The 20713-nt window shown below is 42.0% G+C and overlaps 1 protein-coding gene across 1 annotated transcript; it reads right to left on the bottom strand.

The window, feature by feature from the left end:
* Positions 1–1266: 1266 nt before the first annotated feature.
* Positions 1267–19387, bottom strand: TMEM273 (transmembrane protein 273). The gene is made up of 6 exons (XM_066323889.1): positions 19281–19387; positions 14951–15001; positions 14136–14246; positions 13594–13618; positions 4291–4317; positions 1267–3508 (listed from the first exon to the last, which is right to left on the bottom strand). Exons 1-6 carry the CDS (start codon positions 19372–19374, stop codon positions 3505–3507), a joined length of 312 nt encoding a protein of 103 aa, XP_066179986.1. The 5' UTR covers positions 19375–19387; the 3' UTR covers positions 1267–3504.
* Positions 19388–20713: the final 1326 nt, after the last annotated feature.

Raw genomic sequence — 20713 nt, 5'->3', positions numbered from 1 at the left:
TTCTGTTTGAGAGGAGCTGAATCAGACTCTCTTCTCTTTCTCATACTGCTCAGAGTGGATTTATATCACTGGGGTCTGATTTCCAGGACTCCACCCACAGGCACTATTTTTTTACCCATGCAGCTGTACTGAGTCCAGTGGATTTTTGCCTGATTTATTATCATGTGAACAAGGGCTGCACCAAGCTGTGTGACTCCTGCAGTTAGTTTTGATTTGCACTGATGCAGCTGACAGAAGGAATTGACTTGAATGATCTCACTGTTGCTGTGGCACTTGAATTGTAATTAAAGCCAAAGCTGTGTCGTTATCTCTTTAGAAAGGCATGCTGTGCCTGCACCTCTTAGCTCACTTCTTGTGCCTACAACTGTCTGCTCTTCTGAATGACTCTATTCACGAGCTCCATTATGTTGCTGGGCATCTGCTGTGAAGGGACTGAGGTCCAGCATGACATGCTGGGGCATGTGTCCAAACCCTGACTTCCAAAGAGTTTCCCACTGTTATCCATTGAGGGGAATGCCCATGAGCTCAGGGACAGTGTGGGGTGCTCAGCATGGACAGGCATAACCTGTGCTGGACAGGCAAACAGGCAAGTGCAGGCAGGTGCCTGTTGTGCTGGATGGTGTCTCCCTGGGCTGAATCCTTCATCAAGAATTCGTGGAGCTAACAGTGTCTTTTATTCAGTCTTTTGACTGAATGCCTCCCAAATGTTCTTCTTTCCTCCAGTTTTCCTTCACTGATTATTTCCAAGCACTGCTGTGCAGCTTGGCCTGAATTTAGGAGCTCCTGATGCTCCAAGTGGTGCTGTTAAAGCTGGTTGTAGGAGTGGGCAAAGCAGCAACTCCCTGAGCTGGCAAAAGACTGCAGCCCGGTGTAAGTGTGCCCAAACCTCTCAGTGACAGCAGAAGCAGTAGCTCTGAGGGTCCCTTGTGCCCAGCTGTCTTGTCTCAGTGTTGCTCACCACCTCCCATTCCCAGAGAGCCAAGGGATACACCAAAAGGTTTTGAGAAATTGTGGTCTCTTCACCAGCCCAGCACATTTGCCTGATCGAGATTACCAACCTTAATTCTCCAGGCCTTTCTCCTCTACTGCTTGTAACTTAGCATTTCTTGTTTATTTTCAGCTTTATTTCCCGTAGTGTACTGAAACGATGTGTACTGAAACATTTGTTCACACAAATAAGGGAAGGTGATAGTTTCCCTCCCTGACCACATGCTCTCACTTCTGTTCCAAGTCTTAATTAAAATGATACTACAGGAAGCAAATCAATTAACAGATACCCTACAAGATGCTTTATTCACTTACACATGTACACACAATTACTTACAAGTATCACATTACTGCTTTAGTTTATCTGTTAGCAGATGCTGCTAATAAACTGCAATGTTACTGAAATGGGTAACAGACACCTAGGAAACCAGGGAAAGTATTCCAAGATATCATTCTTCTCTCAAGATAAATTTTACATTTTGTTGTTCAAAATGTGTGGGAAAATTGCTATCCAGTTTCCCTTGTACATTTGACAAATTACTTGCTTTGTGAAAGTCAAAAAATGCCCATATTGAAATCCCTTTAGTTACAGTTACAAGCAGTACAGTAGCTTATTCTTTATAAAAACAAAATTCTGATGTATCTGCTCTTATGCTCTAACAGCATGTTTCCTCTAAGTGCCTGATCCAGCACATCAGCTCTGCCTGATCTGAAGGCTGGTTGCTGGATAGGAAGCCCTGGTCTCCATGATTTTTCTGAGTGATATTTATTGATAACACTCAATTCCTAGGTTGGAATTCAGTCTTACTATTGTTTGGGGTTTTTTTTGTTTTGTTTTTTGGTTGTTGTTTTGGGGGTTGTTGTTGTTGGTTTGGTTTTGGTTTGATTTTGGTTTTGTGGGTTTTGTTTTAGTTTTTTTTTTGGTTGGTTGGGTTTTTTTAAGTTGGAATAAATGTCTTATATTAGTGGAAAGGTGGAAAGAACTTTGTTATGATCTGCCACACTGAGAGCAGAAACGGGTATAAAAGTGAACTTTAAGAATGTAAGGTGAGAAATTTAAAAAGCACACGTCTATAGACATTGGCTTGAGCTAAAAGATTATGAAGATCCTATTTATCTACAGGTTGTGGTCTTTGGATCTGGATAATGGTAAGTTACAATAAAATAATGTAACATCCTGGAGTTATCCTGTAATGTTACAGCATAAAGCTCTGCCTGTGAAATACTGGGATATTATTTAATTAAGTTGGGCATGCCATCTACCTGAGCCCCCAAGCCTTGAAGTTCTGCTGGGTTTCCTGAGAGAAGCTGTAGGATATAGCAGAGGATGCTGGCCAAGACTTCCCAAAGCTCCCACAGCTGATACTGGCTGCCCTGTCTTCACAAGGTGAAAGAAAAGCCTGGCTTGAAATACAAAAATCTTCCTATTTTCTTGCACCTTGTGATGACAATATGTTATATACAGCATTCTTGATAGAAGAGGATTAAACAGAATAGGATCTACAGCATTATTTTCTGAGACCAGAGCCACTGACTCAAAGCTTTGGTAAAAGTTAAAAGATGTTTACAGAATAACTTGGATTTCAATTATTTTCAGTTATTTAAACTACTCTAAATGTTCTGAAACAAAGCTCCAATTTTTCTTCTCATTGCTCCCACTGTAAGAAGCTTGTAATTGGAGCCAAGCAAAGCAATTTTGATGCAATCAAGTCCACCAGAACATATAAGGCTAGAATAAGAATGGACATGCTGGGAAACTGAAATTATTCACAAATCCTGATTGAACTTAGTTTTATACTAAAAAAATAGGGATATGGAAATTCTGGAATAACAGATTAGCTTGTTTGTACCATGTTGACATGAAGCATCAATAGAACATGAAAAACATTATTTCTAAAAGGAAATTTTAATTTTAAATGGCCGTAATTAATTTTAAATGGTTGAAATCTTCATTACCACCTACAAAAGACATTAGTTCTAAATCTAAAATAAAAAACAACCTTAAATTAATGAAATGTTTTCTTACTAACACAAAACATGTATTTCCTGAAAGAAATGAGAGGCCTTGTTTTGTTTTAACCTCAAATGAATGATTTCCAAGTAGCTGAAATCATTATTTACTTGTCTTGAAATATGGGTGTGACTATGAATTGTGCTGCTGAATTACATTGCCACCTTTCTGATTACCTGGTATTAAACTGACTTTAGAAATCAATCATGTAATTATCATAGAATAAAGAGGATCTATTAGTGAACAGAGCTCATCTACTTTATTTTCCTCATACATTTCCTTCATATATATGCTGAGGGTCCTTTTGGGTGTAGGTGATTGAAGTTAGCTGCACTACAAGGTCTTCCTGTAAACAATCAATCAGCCTTTCAACTAAAGAACAAAGAAAAGGATTGGTAAGATCCCTGCCTGTACACAAGAGACTTCTATTGATCCTCAGACCAGGTAACTGTTGATTGCAAAAGGGTTATTGATGTCTTGTACTTTGGTTTCTTATTGCTTTCCTGTCATCTGTGAAAAGAAAGAAAAATCACATGTTAACATTTGCTCTCTGGCTTTGGTTTTACCTGGATTATCCCAAGTAAAACAACATTGTAAAAGCTGAGCTGGGAGATACTCAGGTAAAAAGCATGAGAATTCTAGAAAATTATTAATGAGGATGCTGGAGTTACATTCCTGAAGTTCCTTTCACTTAGCTTTTCTTTTACCACATGTTTCTTTGTACCTTTGTAGGCATCTGTTTTTCCTAAGTGAATTAACAGAACAAATGCATGCCAGTGGCTGTTGTGGTGACTTCCAGATCCCTTGTCACTGCTGGGTAGGACTCCACTAGCAGCAAGCCATGCATTTTTAGGTAGCATCCCAGCGGTCCCTCTATTGCAGACACTGGACTGTTGTGATTTGGGGTGCTTCCCAGTATCGCCTTGCCACAGAGTGGGGAGAAGCTGAGCAGCCCCTGAATCCCTTTAGTGGGTGCATCTTCCCAGGAGTTTATTACCTCGAGTGCCTGCTGCTGTGGGGCAGCTGCACAGGGCAGCTGTGCAGTGTGCCTGAGCCTTGCACTGGGGTATTCCAGTGAACCACTGGGAAGCTGTGGGACAGCACAGTTACATTTCCTGCCTTAGCCCATGCAGAGTGCCTAGCAGATCTGGGCTGTCAGCAGGAGCTCAGGGTAACCCTACAGCCTTCATTGCTGTGTGACCTTTCCCTAGACGGATGTGCCTCTACAACTTTGGGTCTGCCCAGTACTGTCACTTCTCCTCCCTGTGCCTCCCCCTTCCCCCAGAACATACCTGTTTTGGCTTGATCCCGAGTTTGACCTGCAAAGTGTAGAGAACGAGCTATTAATTGTGACATTCAGAGCCATAATCAAAGATGAGCATTCAAATGAGTAACACATTATAGTTGTGGAAATGCAGGAACTTTTTAATCTTTTCTTTACTGATCTAAATCGTTTATTCAGTTTTGCTCCATCTAGTGTCAGCGCTTGGGAACACTATCTTGTCTTGCAGCCCTCGACTTGTTTATATTGAATCTCACAACTCCTCAGGGAAATGAGCTTCATCGTAGCCCCATTCCTACAATACCACTTAAGCATTTTCTGGTATCTTTGCTAAAGAAAGATGTCACAGGAGATTTGGTGGGCAGGGACAATGCTTCACATAATTTGCCTCAGCCTTTTTTTCCTTCTCTGAAGAAATTTTGTCACTCATGTCTTTTAGAATGCTCAGCCAAAATTTTCTGTTCATATGAAATTCACTGCCCTGTTCGTGTCTGTAAGATTCTGACTTTCATCTCTGCAGTCTGACCTGGGCATACAGTCCATGGGAGACCATATGGGGGGACACAGATAAGCTGCAATCAGAGGCACTGTTTCTGTTCTGCTCCTTCTCCTCCCTTATTTCTTTCTCTGGTTTGGGCTGGGGTGAGTCTGCACAAGTCTGAGAGGCAGCAGTGCCTGTACTGTTTTGCAGCATGGTCACAGCTGAATTCCTGTTCTGTGTGCTTTGCCCAGCCCTTGGGAGCTTCCAGGGCAGCCAGGGAAGGTGTCTGCTGGGATGGGGACAAAGGCTCACCTGTACCTGCCTGCAGACTGGTGACCACACTGGAGGTACCAGGGGCTTGTCTCAGCCCTCCTTTGCCTGCGCTGGTCTGGCACTTTGCAGACACAAGGGATTCCTTTTGGTGACATAGCTCTGACTCTACCCAAGAGGTAACAGTTATTCAATAATATTTTTCAGCTTGTTCCAGTTTCTGGCAGCTCTTTCCCAGAAAGGAGAGGCATTTCAAACATAACCAGGGACCTGATATAGGCTGTGCTTCTGAACTTCTCAAAAATTTCTTCACACAAAGTAACAGACTTTAGCCTGTGAAGTGCTACACAAATTTCTGCCTGTATCTGTAGCCAGTTTAAAAAAACCCAGTATTTTTCCCATTTCTAACAACAGAATAATACAGAACAGGCCAGTGCAAAGTGATATGAGTTAACTGAGGTGAATCAGCAATGGATTAGGTTCAGAGATGCTCTCCTGCCTGTGTCACAGGAGAAGAAGCTGGCAGGGAACTGCTAGGAAGGGCAGTTCCTAAGTGATTGCCTAAGAGGTCTAATCCTAAGTAACTCACTTCTCTGCGTATAAAAAGAGAAAAGAAGAGACTGGTTGGGAGGCCAGTGCTCTTCTCCATGTAATCCAATGCAATCAGTAAGTCACCCCAAGAGTGTGGCTGTCTTGCTGATGCTCTCAGGCAATCTTGCAACTGTTGACAGTGCCAGTTTCTGCAAGACAGGACAGTCCAGCCTTCCCTGGTACCTCAGTTGAAATATTTTACCACTTCCCTTGTGCCAGATGTCCTTGAACAACCTGATACCTCTGAAAATTATTTTCATGTTTTACCACATTGATTTTTGGCAGGGCCAGGTCCCTGAGACAATAGAGAATGGTGACTGTCTGAGCAGAACATACAGCTGTGCTGGGAAGGGGTAGAAGCGAAGCAGGCCTTTCTCTAGAGATGAGACATCTTTTGCTCCCATGCTTTGCTCTCCTCTTTAAAAACACTTTAAAAAGTCCATTTCTGCCTACATGGTTAGTTATTCTTCTTATCCCCAGCTTCCCCCTCTCCTGTGCCAGCACAATCATTTCAATATCTGTGTAGTAAATAAGACATAGGAGTGGGCCAGGTGTTGTTTTAATGCACACACAGAAACGCACACAAAAACCTAATTACTTTTCAGGCAGTGGTTTTCTGTGGTTTTCTTTTAGAAGACCATACAAATTTTCCACTGACTTTGTGAGCCTCTGCAAGTGTCTTTAAACCCCATTTAAACCTATATGGAAAGCCTTTAAGCCCACAAACTGCAGTGAACTGCTGAGAAGTACACCAGGATCCCCAAGCATTTGCAGCCTAGGGGCAGAAGTCAGCATCACTTTGTGGCACTCATTGATTTCTTTCAGCTTTCTGTTTGTTCTCTGACTCCGGGCTGCAAAATACACATGGAATATGGAGAGTGGAATGGTATAAGCAACAAACAGGAGAAAAACAAACAGCAGGGCTGATACTTAGTACAGGTTGTTCAACTCTTGGACTGTAAGAGATCAGGGAACTGAAATAAAATTATGCGATAGACTGTACACAAGGTCTTAAAAAAAGATCTGTAAATAATCTTATTTTCTGAGATGTCACTGATAGAAGCTCCTAGGATCTGAAATCAGTGATTCCTTTTTCATAAATATAGTGTGAACTTGTGTGCAGAAATTAAGTGTGATACACGAAAACCCGTGAGTTGGAATATGCAGGAGCTCTAATTCAAAGCTGTTCTTGTCTAACACCTGTGGCACTCTTGAGTCTCTTGCATCAAGAGGCCCTGGTTTGTGTTGGTTTTAAGCTGTCCTTTAGCTATCATAGCAGCTTTCATTCCTAGCTAATCCCATGTTGTCACTTCTCTGACAAGCCCTAGGCAACACAAAGCCGCTCAGTTTGTTTGGCAGACTGGTGCTGCCAGGGAGCAGGAGGCTCTTTGCTCAGTGGCATCTAATATTTGAGTTTCCCTGGGTGCCTGTTGACAGGGGTGAAGAGGGTACTCTTCCAGAAACTTTTTTTTTTCTTTTTCTTTTTTTTTTTTATTTGTATCCAGACTTGCAGCAGCCCTAGGGAAGGGTAGAATTACCCGTTTAGTGCTGGAATCATTTGCAGCAGCAAGTTTGCCAACAGCGACCACGATGGCTGTGGAAGGAATTGCCTCTGACAGGTGTCTGAATATTACCAGGAAAGCATTCTCCTGACTCAGCAGGTTTGGCACCAACTCTTATAATCAAATTATTTAGAGCTATTCAAGACTAGCCTCAAACAGGTGTGCAGAGGGGTCGGAAGAAGGAAATCTTCCCTGTTTGGCAGCTGTGAAAAGGTCAACCACAAAGGCAGTCCCCAGATCCAAGAGGAAAACAGGCACCCTGGGCGAGGTACCCTCCCAGGGAATGTGGAGGGTGGCCAGAGAGGAGCAAAAAATAGCCAGAAGTGTGGCTCTGCCCATCAGGCTGGTAGCTGGTATCAGTGAGGTATGCTGTATCCTGGAAACGGGTTTAATGAATTAATCTCACTGCCGCAGTTTCTGCCATACGTATGTGTGTAGTGTACATATATATTTATATTTATACACATCTAAAACTGTCTTTCAGGGGCTGTGTGTGTCGGTATTCCCTCAATCCAGGAATGATCCTAAGGAAGCTAAGAGCCTACACAGTGTCTTACTGCTGCTTTTTAAAGCCTGCTCTCCCCAGCATAGTGCAAAGCTTAATGTCCTTGATTTTGAAGTGTGTGATAAAAAGATTAATTTCATTTTATGGAAAGGGTAACCTGTGCCAGTGACTTGTCCAAGGTTGTTCAGAAGAGCAAGTTCAGCTAGACAGGGCAGTGACAGAAGCAGGAAGAAAAACCACTTTATTACTCTAGTCACTGGTGACTATTGCATCAACACAGAATGGTTACTGACATTTTGTTTATGCAAATGTTTATGCACAAGGAGTTGAGACAGCTATTTCTGCTGAGATTATTTGCCCATTTTTTTAACATCTGCACACACATGGAGTTCTTTAGATCATCTCTACTCATACTTTAATTTCTTTGCAATAGCATGCATTATTAAGGCATTTGTGAAGTTTTAAATGTTTTCCATTAAACTCAGTCCTCAAGATGCATGCTGAGGAAACTTAAAGCAATGAATGTCTATAGCCTTCAGCCTATTGACCACCCACTAATCCCTACAGTGCTGAGAGAGGAACTGGCCCTGTTCTGCTGTATCAACAGGGCCAGACTTGTCTTGTGCAGGTGGTATCTACTCAGTCAAGTGCAAATGCACTTCTGCCTGAGAGGACTGGAGCCCTCCAAGTTTGTCTTCACTCCCATTCTCCTGACAGTCCTTCACTAGTGGTTTTAGGCCATGGTGGCAATGAGAAGAGAGGCTCTGTAGTCAAAACAGACTTCACAGGAGTAATTTGTGACTGATTTTGCAAGGCTTATTTGCATCATTGAAGAGGTTGTGTCATTACTCACTCTCTTTTTCCTTATTTGAAAACCACTAACAACTTCTGAAAACTTTGTTGACGTGATGATTGAATTGTATGTAGAATATTCTACTTGTCAGAATTAAAGACCTTCTGAAGGTCTGCTTGGGAAACTAAGAGTGGCAAGTGAAAGAACATCTTAGGATATCACTGAATGATGTTAAGAGAATCCATTCACACAGAGGTGTCAAAGATTCTGCTGAATCTAGATGACTGGTCTGCTACAGATCCAAGAAGGTGAAACCGACTCCATAATCTAAAAGGAATATTCCTAGGAGAGGAAAAGAAAAAATAGGCTTGTTTTAGGAGAGTAAAGATAGATGCAGCTGCCAGGCTGTGGGCTGGACTTACAGTGTTACCTGTGAAGAGCTGGCACAGTTTTTGAGGAGCTGCAATGCATTTCAGTGCCCAGCATCCTGGGAAACCTGTGCTCTGAATTGACCCTTTTCCCTTGTGCACCACTCTTCCAATGACACTCTCAGACAAGGCCAAAGCCTTTTTTCTTTCCATTTGTATTTTATTTTCTTTCAATTTGTACTTTCTTTCAATTTGTATTTACTTATGAATTTTGGTTTGTAAATTTTGGGGCCATTTTCCAAAGGACTCTCACATGTGGCTTTCTCAAGTACCCACTCCAGCATCAAAACTAGATCTCCAGTTTATTTGTAGGCTCAGACCCAGGTGACTGACAGACTGTGTCTTTCATTTGCAGATGATGGGACTCATGTCTATGTTTTTGGCTTCCTGTTTGTTAAATGATGCATTCTGCAATTCACAATGTTATAGACCAAGCTGGACTATTTGGATCAGAAAGAACTCATCTCCAAAACAAGATGTTTGTCTTTCTATCTGACTTTAAACCTGTTTGAAGGATGTGATATTTTAGATCAGATCTTGTTCACTGTCCCTGCCTATCAGGCTACAGACCTGTACATGACAAAATGCTAAGAAAAAGACTCTTGGTTCAGATGTTTAGGCTGCCACAGTTCTGAGAGTTGGAAGAAATTGCAGTTCAACATTGAAATCTGCATACAATTGTCCAAACCTAGTCTTTTCCATGCCTCCATCTGTGATGTTTATATTTTCAAAGTGGATGTTTTCACCTCCTATGCAATGAGTGGCACTGTTATTAGAGATTTTTAGAAGCTATTAGAGGCTTTCAAGGTGCAGTTCCATTCCAAGAACTCAACCATTCACCTAAAGAATGCTACAATTCTCAAAAGTATCTTGTGTTTCTCAAGCACAGCCTAGCAAAGAAGAGAGAAGTTGGTCCCTTAGAAGTCAGGAAGGAAAATATAAGAGAATATTTAGATGAGGCTTTGGGTAGGAAAAGAAAATCAGTACACTTGGCAAGCACTTCCCAAGCTCCTCCTCTCTTCCATAAAACATCAGAAGAACTTGTGTATCGCATTTAAAACCTGATTTTTCTACTCAGTGATTTACATGGAGTCCTGAATGATTCACATGGAATCCTGTAGAACCCAGTGAGTGGCACAGGGTATTTTGTGTGTGCTGTTGCTCAGGATATGTTGACAACAGATTCATTTGCAGCAGGTTTAAAATATGTACCTTCTCCTTTTTAGTAAATATTCTCTGCCTCTCCACCCATCTCCTCGTGTCTGTATGTCTCTTTCTTTGTCTCCTGTCAAAATAAATCTGGCTGACATGCACTGTAGTTAATTCAAAATATTGCCAGCATTAAATGTGCCCAGACATTTTTATGAATACATTAAACTTGCATGAAATTTTTAGGTATTATAATTTACCAAGCTTACACCAAGATGGCATTTGATACTGACATGAGCAATTAATTTTAAAAAAGGACATTAAATAATTGTCAGTTGACATATAAATTGCTGTTTTGTTGGCTGACAGAATCTTGCCTCAAGCGTTTTTCTTCTCAAGTGTTAGTAAATATCCCGTTGAGTTTAAGGGCAGCCCATTGTTGAATTGATTGTTTAAATCTTAATGTTATGTACCTGACTAAATAAAGTGGTAAATACTGTTAATTATTTCACATGAGCTGTCATGTGGGTACTTAAACTCCTGTGGTTTCAGTATTTTGGAAATTATCAAGGGGGATGCATCTGAATATTTCCTGATTTTCGTGAAAATTTGTTCTTGGAAGGGGTCAGTTAGGTTCAGTACCAGCTAATGGGGGTTCTGACACAGAGGATGATTATCTGCATCAACACCTGCAGGTGGTACAAGGCTGAGCAACTCCATTGGCTATGAAAGGACAGTGCTGGGTGATGCCCACTCAGATACCAGCTAGGGAAATACTGAGTGGCTGGTGGCATTTGTAGGAATAATGGTGTAAAATTTAAAAGAAAATGTAGCTGAAGGTGATTTGGTTGAGTGTTTTATCAGTTGGAATAGGTATACTTTTCCTGAATGAGCATTAATAATCATCCCTGGTCAAGCAGAACATGAAGCTGTTTGCAGATCTGCCAGTTCTTTTCTCCAATCCTAAAGGGATGGTGTTTTCTAACACTGAAGGTTTCAAATTGCCTTTCCCTGAGGGATTCAAGATGGCTATATGGTTGGTGGGAATAAATCAGGTAATTTCAGATAATAGACTTCACTTTATCAGAGGGTTTTCCAGGACTAGCCACTGGTCTAAAAATTCCATGAATTAGAAATCTCTAGGGAACTGATGCAAGTAGGTAAAATCAACTTAGGCCTAATTATCATATGTCTCTCTGGTGACCTGAATAAATCCTGCTAAGGATTAGTTTATTAGGGATATTTTTAAATGTTTCTGTGGCTCTGGTAGTGTTTTTACAGCCAGAAGTTTCCTCAAAACTAGCAGAAGGCTACACTGTTTCCACAGATTATTACCAGCATTATAGAATCCCTTAGTGACCTACCAGAGAGTAATACATTGATGCCCTGAAGCGATTGAGAACAAAGATTTGCTAGTAAATTACTGACTACCACAGCAGAATTCAAAAATATACTGATAAGGAAGTTACAGTGTATTTCTAGGTTTTTGGGTTTTTTTTACTTAGCCATAAAAGTGTCATCTTTAACATAAACAGTTTTGTGGAAGATTGTGGAATTAGAGTTTCTCTCACTGGTCAGTGTCAGTGGCTCTAAGGCAAAATGTTTGCGTACTGTGCCACAATTCCAGCCTTAAGACCAGAATTTTGTCATGAAACTGGAAATTTCCCTTTACCTTTTAGGAAATGCCTGTAGGCTGGGACAAGGAAACATCACAGGTCAATGTAAGGTCACCATTAAAGACATTAAATTTTGCTGCCACCACAAAGTCAATTGCTTCCCCTAGAAAGATCAGAGGATGATGTAATAAATGTTCAGACTGCCTCTGAAGGAAAATACGACACATAATAAACACCAAAGAGAGCTAGAGAAGTCCAGTGTGGAACAGTTCATAGATCATCCTGTCTGCATTTCACCCAGGCAGTAAATCTACCACTACCTTTCTTCTTGTCTTTGTCTGTCTCATCACTTTATTCTCTTTTCTTTTGACTCTGGGCTCTGGCTTTTCTGTTCTAGCTTAGCTCTTTCTCATGACTTTCCTATTCTTTGTTCTGTCTATACTGTCCTGAAAGCACCATAAAGTTTACCAAGTATTCCACGTTTGTCCTTCTCACTTTATCATAGTCCTAATCCATTTCAGGTTAATGCACAGAAATTGCCAGTCTTGTCAGAGAATGGTGTGTTATTAGAAAGAAAACATATTGTGCCAGTTACCACTGAAAGAGTGTCTCCCTGAGAAAATAACACTTCAGGGCTGGGGCCCTTCTCTGTCAGGCACACAGAACATTGAAGCTGCTGTTGCAAAGGGTGTTCTTGCTTTGGTCTTTCATTCAGTGCTGTGCTCACTTTGTGAGGAATGGCTGTGGTGGGGACATTCTTCTATCCAGCTCTTTGAGAGAGGCCAAAAGCCATTTCTGAGCTCATCGAGTACAGCTGTTGTCTTCACTTGATGAGAATGCTCATTAATTAATGTTTGGGCTTTTTTAGTCACTTATAAAATGTCTTAAAGGGACACAAAAAAGTGTCCACATCTGTAGGTTACCATGAGCCAACAGGCAACTTGCAGTCCAGAGTCTGTGCTGCTGTACATCCCTTCCCCACTGCCTGTCCCTGGGGGAGATGCAGAGTTGCCATTGCCTAAGAAGGCTGGCACTGCTCTCCTGCTGGTAAACTGGTCAGGTGTCGCTGTTAGGGACACGAAAGAACCAGCAGGCAGCAGAAACCTTAGCAGGGGAAGCTCTCTACTTTATTTTTCTGACTCCATCTTATATACACTTTGACCAGCAGGTCAAAGATTGGCTACACAGGTAGCCACCTCTTCGACCTCATTGGAGAACATCACCATCAATCATCTTTGTCCTCCCTGAGGAGAAATATGTTAGCAAAATAGATAAATTCTAAAAATATACATAGTTTTCTTGAAGCTGCGTGAGAACAAAATGCAAACAGTGAAAAGTAGGCAAACCTGGTGTGACAGTCAGGTCCTCAAACCCTAAAATGGCCTTACTGTTTCTAGGTTAGGGGAGGGAGAGTGAAGGGCAAAGAGGCATCCTTTCAGCAGGAATGATCACTGCATGACCCTGACTTTTAAGAGGCCAGAATGAAGGGAGTTTTCAGAACTGAGATGCCAACACAGTAACCTTAGATTAAGCCATTTACTCAGAGTTTGCTGTTATTATACATAGTACAAACAAACAAACAAACAAACAAACAAACAAACAAAAAAAAACAAAAAAAAAAAAAAAAAAAAAAAAAAACCAACACCCCAAGCTTCATTGCAAGTGTTTGAAGGATTTTCATTTTTAAAAGGATCTCTGTCTTCTGGGTTTGGTTTTTTATTGTGTGTGTGTGTATTTCTGAAATGTTAAAATGCTGTTAGAAGAATATGCCTTTTTCCATGCAGATTCACTAGATATCCCAGGCCTCTGGAGGCTTACCATGTGTGTTATGTGCAATCATTCAAACGTGGGAAGCGTCATGCATAACCAGAGAGATAAATTAAAAGTTGTGCATAATAGAAAACACAGTGACTCTTACCTTCTATCCATTTTGCCCTCTGACTCTAAAGTGAGAAGAATAAAATGTGGTTAGTTGAGAAACAAGAAACAGAGTGGTGATAAGCCTCCACAGAATTTGTGGAGGCAACCAGGAGTAAGTACATAGTTACAGGTGGTTAAGATCCAGCCATCCTTTCTGAGGCAAAAGTCTTTGGTATTAGTTGTGTCATGCAACCTTCCTAAAGCCCTTTCTCATTTTTCCAGCTGGACTATCTCATGACAATTTTCTCAAGAGCTGTATCTTAGCTAATACTTTGCCTGATTTGAGTTTGGTTGTGGCATATCCCCAGGGTATCATGAGAAACAACTTTGAGGCTAAAGAGTAGACTTGGTTAGAGTGAAATGTGAATCTGCAGTTCTAGGCAGTCCAGCAACTTAGACACTTTTAAATTAGTTCTTCACAGGAAAACCAGAGCTGTTGTACATACACAACTGCTAGCACTGAAGCTCAGATCTGCTGTAGCAGAAGATGAGGAGAGCTAGACCTGTGGAAAATGGATCAGGAGTATTTTTTTTTCTTACCTCCAAAAACACTGTCAATCACTTTGGCTTTGATCATGCAGATTATTACTGCTACAAAAGCAATTGCTAGAACTGCTCCCAGAGTACCTCCTATAATAACATATGTGTAATCTGCAAATATTGAAAACAACTCAGTGAGTATACACCATTAAATAATAAATACACTATTTGAGTTTCAGATGTAACAAAGTTTAAATGCATACCTTAAAAAAATGCTGAGCCAGAGTAGGTAGCTGAGAGGAGTCTGAGTCATTCAAACTCCTGCATGCCATGAAACCATGTGAACCTGTGGCTAAGGGGCTCAAGGGTGTTTTATGATAATTAACAACTTCAGCTTTTGGTGTCTGCAGGTCTCAGCTGAGTTTTAGAGCCAGGGCTTTACTTTTACCCCAAAAGCAAAATCCCCCATCCACACTCCTTTGCCAATCTCCATCCTTCCAAACTGTTATTGCTGCTTCCAGATATGCACTCTCACATTTCCACCTCCCAGTCCCTCGCCTCCTGCCTTGCCCAGCAGTTCTGCCTCTGTAAGTCTTTGCTGGGAGGAAGGAGAATTTTAAACTATGTGTTGTGACTTGGCATCACTGTGTGTACATAAGGCAGGAGGGTGCCTGTGTGCAAGACCTGAGTCCCATGCTCTGTCCTCATACACATAATTTAAAGTGTCAGTCACATGACAGGACTCTGCAGCACTCAAAACTCACAACACTTATCTTCTACACATAAAAAGTATACAGAGTGTTCTAAGGACATTCAGTTTTGTTATTTTGCCTCTAACTTCCTGTCTGGAAGTGAAAATCCCACCATGAACTCACCTATTTCCTCCTCTGGGTTTTCAAAAGCATGTACCTTTGCCCTCCAAAAATCTGGAATAGAAATATTTCAGCCTGTTAGGACATTGAGAAGAATGCTATTTCTGGCTTTTTCAAAGTTGATTTGAATAAATATTAAGATAGAATCCAAGGCTTCCTGCAGTAGTGAAATGCTATCAGTCAAGTTAATGAGGGCATCCTAGAAATGTGGCCACACTGTGCCAGTTTTTTGACCAGAAGAGAAAATACAATTCCAAAATTTTATATTGCCTTAGCACTGTTTCCATGGTTTTATCTCTGCAAGCCAGAGAGCTCTATAAAAGAGAAGCTGCTATAAATCAAGGAAAAGATTACAGATGCACGAAAGCTAATAAAACATGCTAATAAGTGAGGATATGGCATAGCCCAACACCCCTTTCAGGAAAACACAAATCCCAATCCTGCCTGTAGTTCCAGTCTTCAGAATGTGATTTATTGCTGGCAGAGAAGAGTCTTTGCCTCTTGCAAGCAAATTTGGTGGGCTGGAAGCAAACCTTTCCAGAGAATTCTACACCAAGTTCCCTGTTCATGAAAAGGACATCTCCTGGCTGTTCCCTTCTGCACAAAGCCACTGAGCCATGCTCCCTGATGCTCAGAGTATGCAGGGCCTCAGAATGGAGTGGATCTGAAGAAAACAATTTGTTCCCACATACTTTAGGAAGAAAACAAAATCAACATTTTTAAAAAAATGAGAAAAGGGAGAGGTCACATTTAGTTTTAATGTTGCTTGGTCATTATAGGAAATTGTTAAAAATGTGCACACAAATGTTTAATCAGTGCAAGGATATTTCCACCAATGCCTTTTCAAGTAGCTCCCAGTGATGGAACTGATGTGCAGCTGCATGAGGTGCTGGACAATGAGGAGGATTTACAGGCAGGTGTGACTCCTGCATTCTCAACCTGTGTGCTGCCAAACTCCTGTCTCCTGCACAGGCTTCAGGCAGAACACAAAGTCATTTCTCTTTGGCCAGGGTGACAGCACGTGTGGCACCTGATGGGAACACAGCTGCTTTGCACACAACATTGTCTTTTCTTTGGCATTCCCCACCATAGCAGGGAATTGGGAGTGAATATTGTCTGACTGAAACCCAAGAAGAATTTCAATGTCTTAAATGCATTCAGTTTTCCTACTGCTAAGGTGTCCAACATCCTAAGTCCCAGCTCCTCTCCTCCACTTTTTGTGGAGAAATAATTTTATTTTCTTGAGGTTTTGGGCTCTTTGCTTTCATTTGTTGTCCAGTAAAATGAATGCTAGAAACATGACTGCTTTTAAATTTGAAGCATAGTCCTTACATTTCAAAACAAGGCTTTTTGGTATCTTTACAGAAATAATCTTTTGGCTGTTTTTCAGACTGCTAAAACTCTTGAGCTGAGTGTGGGCCCTGGGGCTTCCAGGGTTATGTCAAAAAATCTGATATATTGGGTGGCTTACAGCAGATTTGTTTTTATTTCCTGGTCTTAATCACATTTCTATTCCCAAATTTTAATAAATTACAAACCAAGCTTCAAAAATCTGGAGAAGAGTTTTAAAAAATCTTGAGTTTTAAAGCAAATATATTTTGCGAACTATAATACAGAGCTGAAAGTCCTTTTTTAATTTGCCAAACTCTTCTTCATAATGAAAATGTCTGGAAGCTTATTTTGTACAAGCAGAAATGTTTTCTCTCCAAAACCTCCATGACACTCAGAAGAGGAGTTGTAAGAGGTAAAGAATCTGTGCTTATGCTGGTTATACTAAATGACCAAAATCAAAGTTATAAAGACAAGGAAATTTAAAGAGAACAAAAAGCTCTAAGGCTACACAGTGGACATAAAAAGCATAGCTTCTGTTTTTCCATTTTAAAAACCAGTCTCTTTGCTCTCGCTTCTGATTTTATTTCATTATAAATTTAAAAAAAACACCTTTCTTCCATCCCCTTAATTATTCTTTGTGCTCATATGAAGAATGCTTTAAATTCAAGCGTAATAAAAGTGATATTGTATTACTTTTATTATCCTAATGATCATAATACATAGACCTTAATGTATGCTTTCTAATGGAATTAAACCAGTGACAGATTATGTGTTTTATGGCAGAAATAATATTTTACATGGAATATTTTATGTAGGTCAGTTTAATATATTGAAATTAAATTACTAGTTTCTTTTTAAAAAGGGAGGGAAATTCCTGAAAACCCACAAGACTAAAGAGAGTATTTTCAATTCATATTTTCAATATGCTTTTAATTAAGGTTTAATATCATTTACTGGATGCTGCTTAAATACCGTTTGCTTTCAAAGACAGTTTTGGGTGGATTCTATTTGTTTCAGTTTTTTCTAAGGTAGAAACAGGTGTATTAACTAATTCAAATACATGTTTTTTTCTGTTTGATCTTGCTCTTATCTGCAATTTAGACCTGTTGGGGATGTACAAAAACGACCCATTGGCGGGGGGGGGGGTTACAAATGATGTCTTAAACTCTGCAGTGCTCTAGTCCCAGTGCTGGATTTCTGACTGTTTCTGTAGAGACTTTAGAGCAACACTCACATCTTGAATAAACCCTCCGGACTCGCAGAGATCTGCTCCTGTGTGGCAGAGCCTAGCAGATGAATTTGATCCTCACGCTTGAGTGACTCGTGGATGATTTTTCAGAGCGGCCCGGAGCAGGCGGCGGTGCCGCTCCCTGCGCTGTGTGCCGGGGCACAGCCGCCACAGGGACGGGGATGTCCCCGGGCTCTGGAGCCGCTCAGACACCGGCCTGCCATTCTGGGGAACCTGTCGGTGAGCGTGCTGTTGGCAGAGCCTGCAGCTGAGGCTCAGGCCGGACGGGGGCCGCCGTACGGGTGCGGCAGTGCAGGAGGAGCGGAGCATCTGCAGCCGGAGCCCGCGGGGCGAGCTGCGCCGGGGCCGGGCTCCCAGCGGGGGAAGCTCCCGCTGCAAACACAGCCCAGCCCGCGGCAAGGTACCGCTCCTGGGCAAGCGATGGGCCCCAGATAAACCCACGGGGCTGGGGGTCTAGTCTGTGACCTCGGTGTAACTCCGGGCAGAGCCAGCCCTGCCCAGACCCGCCGCACGCAGAGCTGAGCCAAGCAGAGAGCAGCTCCTGTGTCGCACTGGTGCCTGTGCTCTGTGCCACAGCCACACGGCTCTGCTCGCACGGTGCCTTGCCCAGAGGCCAGCTCAGCCACGAAAACGGTGCAGAATTCACTCTGGGCATAAAATCAGGGAGCGGGAAGAGCTCAATTGCCCCACCGGATTAGGCATTGTAAACCATTCCCAGCCCTAACCTGCAGTGATAAACAGCAATTTATGCCTTTCTAAGCACTTGCCTTTAGCCCCTTTGCTTTCTGCCTCCTGCTTCCACGTGACTTTTTTCCCTTCCTCCAAAAACTCGTATTTCTCCTCATTGCGATAGATAATGGCTGGTCCTGTGGCATTGCAGGAGCCAGGAACTCAGTGCCATTTATAAGTGAGGCGGCAAACAGGAAAGGAAGCAAGTATCTGGGAAGCCCAGAGGCAGGGTGGAGCACAGCTTTGCAGAAGGCGAGGCAGGAGCGGATAGCCAGTGGATGCAAGCTGGAATAACTGGTCTGCACCTCTCAGGTGGGGCAAAGTGCCCCGTGTAGACGGTGATTTTCTGTGAGTGTCTGCATGAAGCAGTACGGGAGGAGCTCGTTACAAGCTGAGGCGTTTGCCACCACAGGGTGGTGCTTGCCCCCTTACGGAGCGCGCAGGGAGGCAGTAACCCACGGAACTGCTCTCAGCTCAGTTACACCGCCCTGGGCCCATGGGACCCCGCGGAGGCCTCCTCGCCAGGAGCCCAACTTCTTCCCTGCACGAAGTGGCGATGAGTAAGGATGAAGTAAGGAACAGGCTTTGAGAAAGCCCTGCTTTGGGCCAGCAGGGAGCATTAGAAGCAGCGTGAGTCAGGACCGTGACAGTCCACTAAGGGAGAGTGGCAGAGCAGCTTGCAGTCAGCATGCACGGGCCAGTTTTCCCTCAAACTCTACTGAAGTACTGTTTCCTGGACAGGGAGAAGGAAGCAAAGTGCTAAACAAGGTGCTCAGCAGGTGAAAATCTCATCTGCAAAGCTGCAGCCATTTAACTTCACGGTGTCTTGAGCCCTCTGCGCCCAGAATAGGAAATGCGAGCTAGAAAACTCAGCAAAATACCCCTCTGGCTGGACAAATGCTTTTTCTACAAGAAACAAAGTTTTACACAAGATGCATACAATTAAACTTGGGAATAAATAGGCCCACCAAGCTCAGGAATAAAAGCTCTCAAAAAGAATGGGAAAGAAGTTACATCACTTACGTAAGAGGAGAAATGCTGTTGGGGCTGATATCCAGCTTGTTAGTAAGGTCATTATGAAGTTGTGACAACAGAATGATTTCTTCCAAGGGTTCATGAGTTCTGCTCTTCTGCAGTGTCTGAAAAAAAAAGCTAAAGTAGATCACATGATTGCTGCGAAACTACAGTCACATCCTGAGTAGTTACATTTGCAAACAGAAGTTCCCTTTTTTGGGTTTAAGTTCAATATATAAACAGACTTGAAAATGTTTTGTCGAAAAGGTGGACAGCCAACAGTCATAGCCTGGTTTAGCTGTTTGGCTCTCTAAGGAATCTTTAAACACTAATAGTTATTTTTTACATTTCAAAAATGTCCTACCACAGTGAATTTGTTTGTACTGAAATCTTCTAAATCAGTGGATAAGCAAGTGGATTTTCTGTCTAGGAAGAACTTTCTGAGGCATTCTCCTTCCGTGTTGCAAGCTTTCTTATGAACTCAGCTTGAATGCGATCATAGTAATTTCAGCAGAGCAGTTATTTGACTATTTCCCTTTCATAATCAGCTTTTTCAGGAGTAGAGAAGGAGCTCACTGTGGCTGCTAAACCACTGCAAGCCAGTTCCCGGGCAGTAACTTCTACCTGAGAAAAATATCTTTATGTCCCTGGCCTGTTTTGCTGTGTAAAGCATTGGTACAACTGTCTGAGTGTGGCAGATGTCATAGAAAGTATTTGTTACTGTTTGACCTGTAGTGTTGGTGTCCACACACACACACACTCTGTGTGTGTGTGTGTGTGTGTGTGTGAATGTGTGTGCAGTTCAGTTTTGCTCTTTTTCTGCTCCTGGTTCTCTATGGGATCAGAGGTGGAAACACCAAAACTGAGCAAACAAAAATCTTAGCACCAGCTTAATGGGAGAGAGCAGGATCCTTGTAAGAAACCTCCAGTATTTTTGTACCTCCTGTTTCATCTGCAAATGATCCTGTGCTTCAAGGTTCCTGAAAACCTCTTTTAGAAGTAATTACAGGAATGACAGCTCTCTTGTTTTATTTTAGGGTTTGGTGGTTGGGTTTTTTTTTAATTGAGGGTAGTTTTGTTTTATTTTGCTTTAGTTGGTTTTTGTTGCTTCTGCTGGCCCAAATCAGCAGTCTCAAGTAGTTTCAGTATTTTGGAGAAGGAACTAAACATCAGAGTATTTGGATGAAATCTCTAAAGGTATTTGCTTTATTCCATTGCTACTTTTTCATGAATGCTTCAACCAGTTAGGCTAGGTGACTGCACAGAGCCAACTGCACAAGCTTCACTGTTCTTGTTCACAGCATACCTCCAGTGCAGAAAAGCACTGACCAGAACGAGACAGACTTAATATAATCCTGCTTTGTAATAGGTTTATTCTAATTCTTGACCAGACTGGGAAATGTGGTTTCAAGCACTGTCATCGTTATCAGCCTTCTCTCTAT

Source organism: Sylvia atricapilla, chromosome 8 (assembly GCF_009819655.1).
Source record: "Sylvia atricapilla isolate bSylAtr1 chromosome 8, bSylAtr1.pri, whole genome shotgun sequence".
NCBI lineage: Eukaryota > Metazoa > Chordata > Aves > Passeriformes > Sylviidae > Sylvia > Sylvia atricapilla.
Note: the sequence above shows the minus strand (reverse complement) of the source record. Positions and strands in the feature narration are given on the sequence as shown.

Excerpts from the sequence above, each read along its gene's own strand:
- TMEM273 (XM_066323889.1), bottom strand. The coding sequence starts at position 19,374 with ATGAACCCTTGGAAGAAATCATTCTGTTGTCACAACTTCATAATGACC. Across the intron at positions 15,002-19,280 it reads AACAGCATTTCTCCTCTTAC|ATTTTTGGAGGGCAAAGGTA; the intron begins GTAAGTGATGTA and ends TTTCTATTCCAG. Across the intron at positions 14,247-14,950 it reads AAACCCAGAGGAGGAAATAG|ATTACACATATGTTATTATA; the intron begins GTGAGTTCATGG and ends CAATATTTGCAG.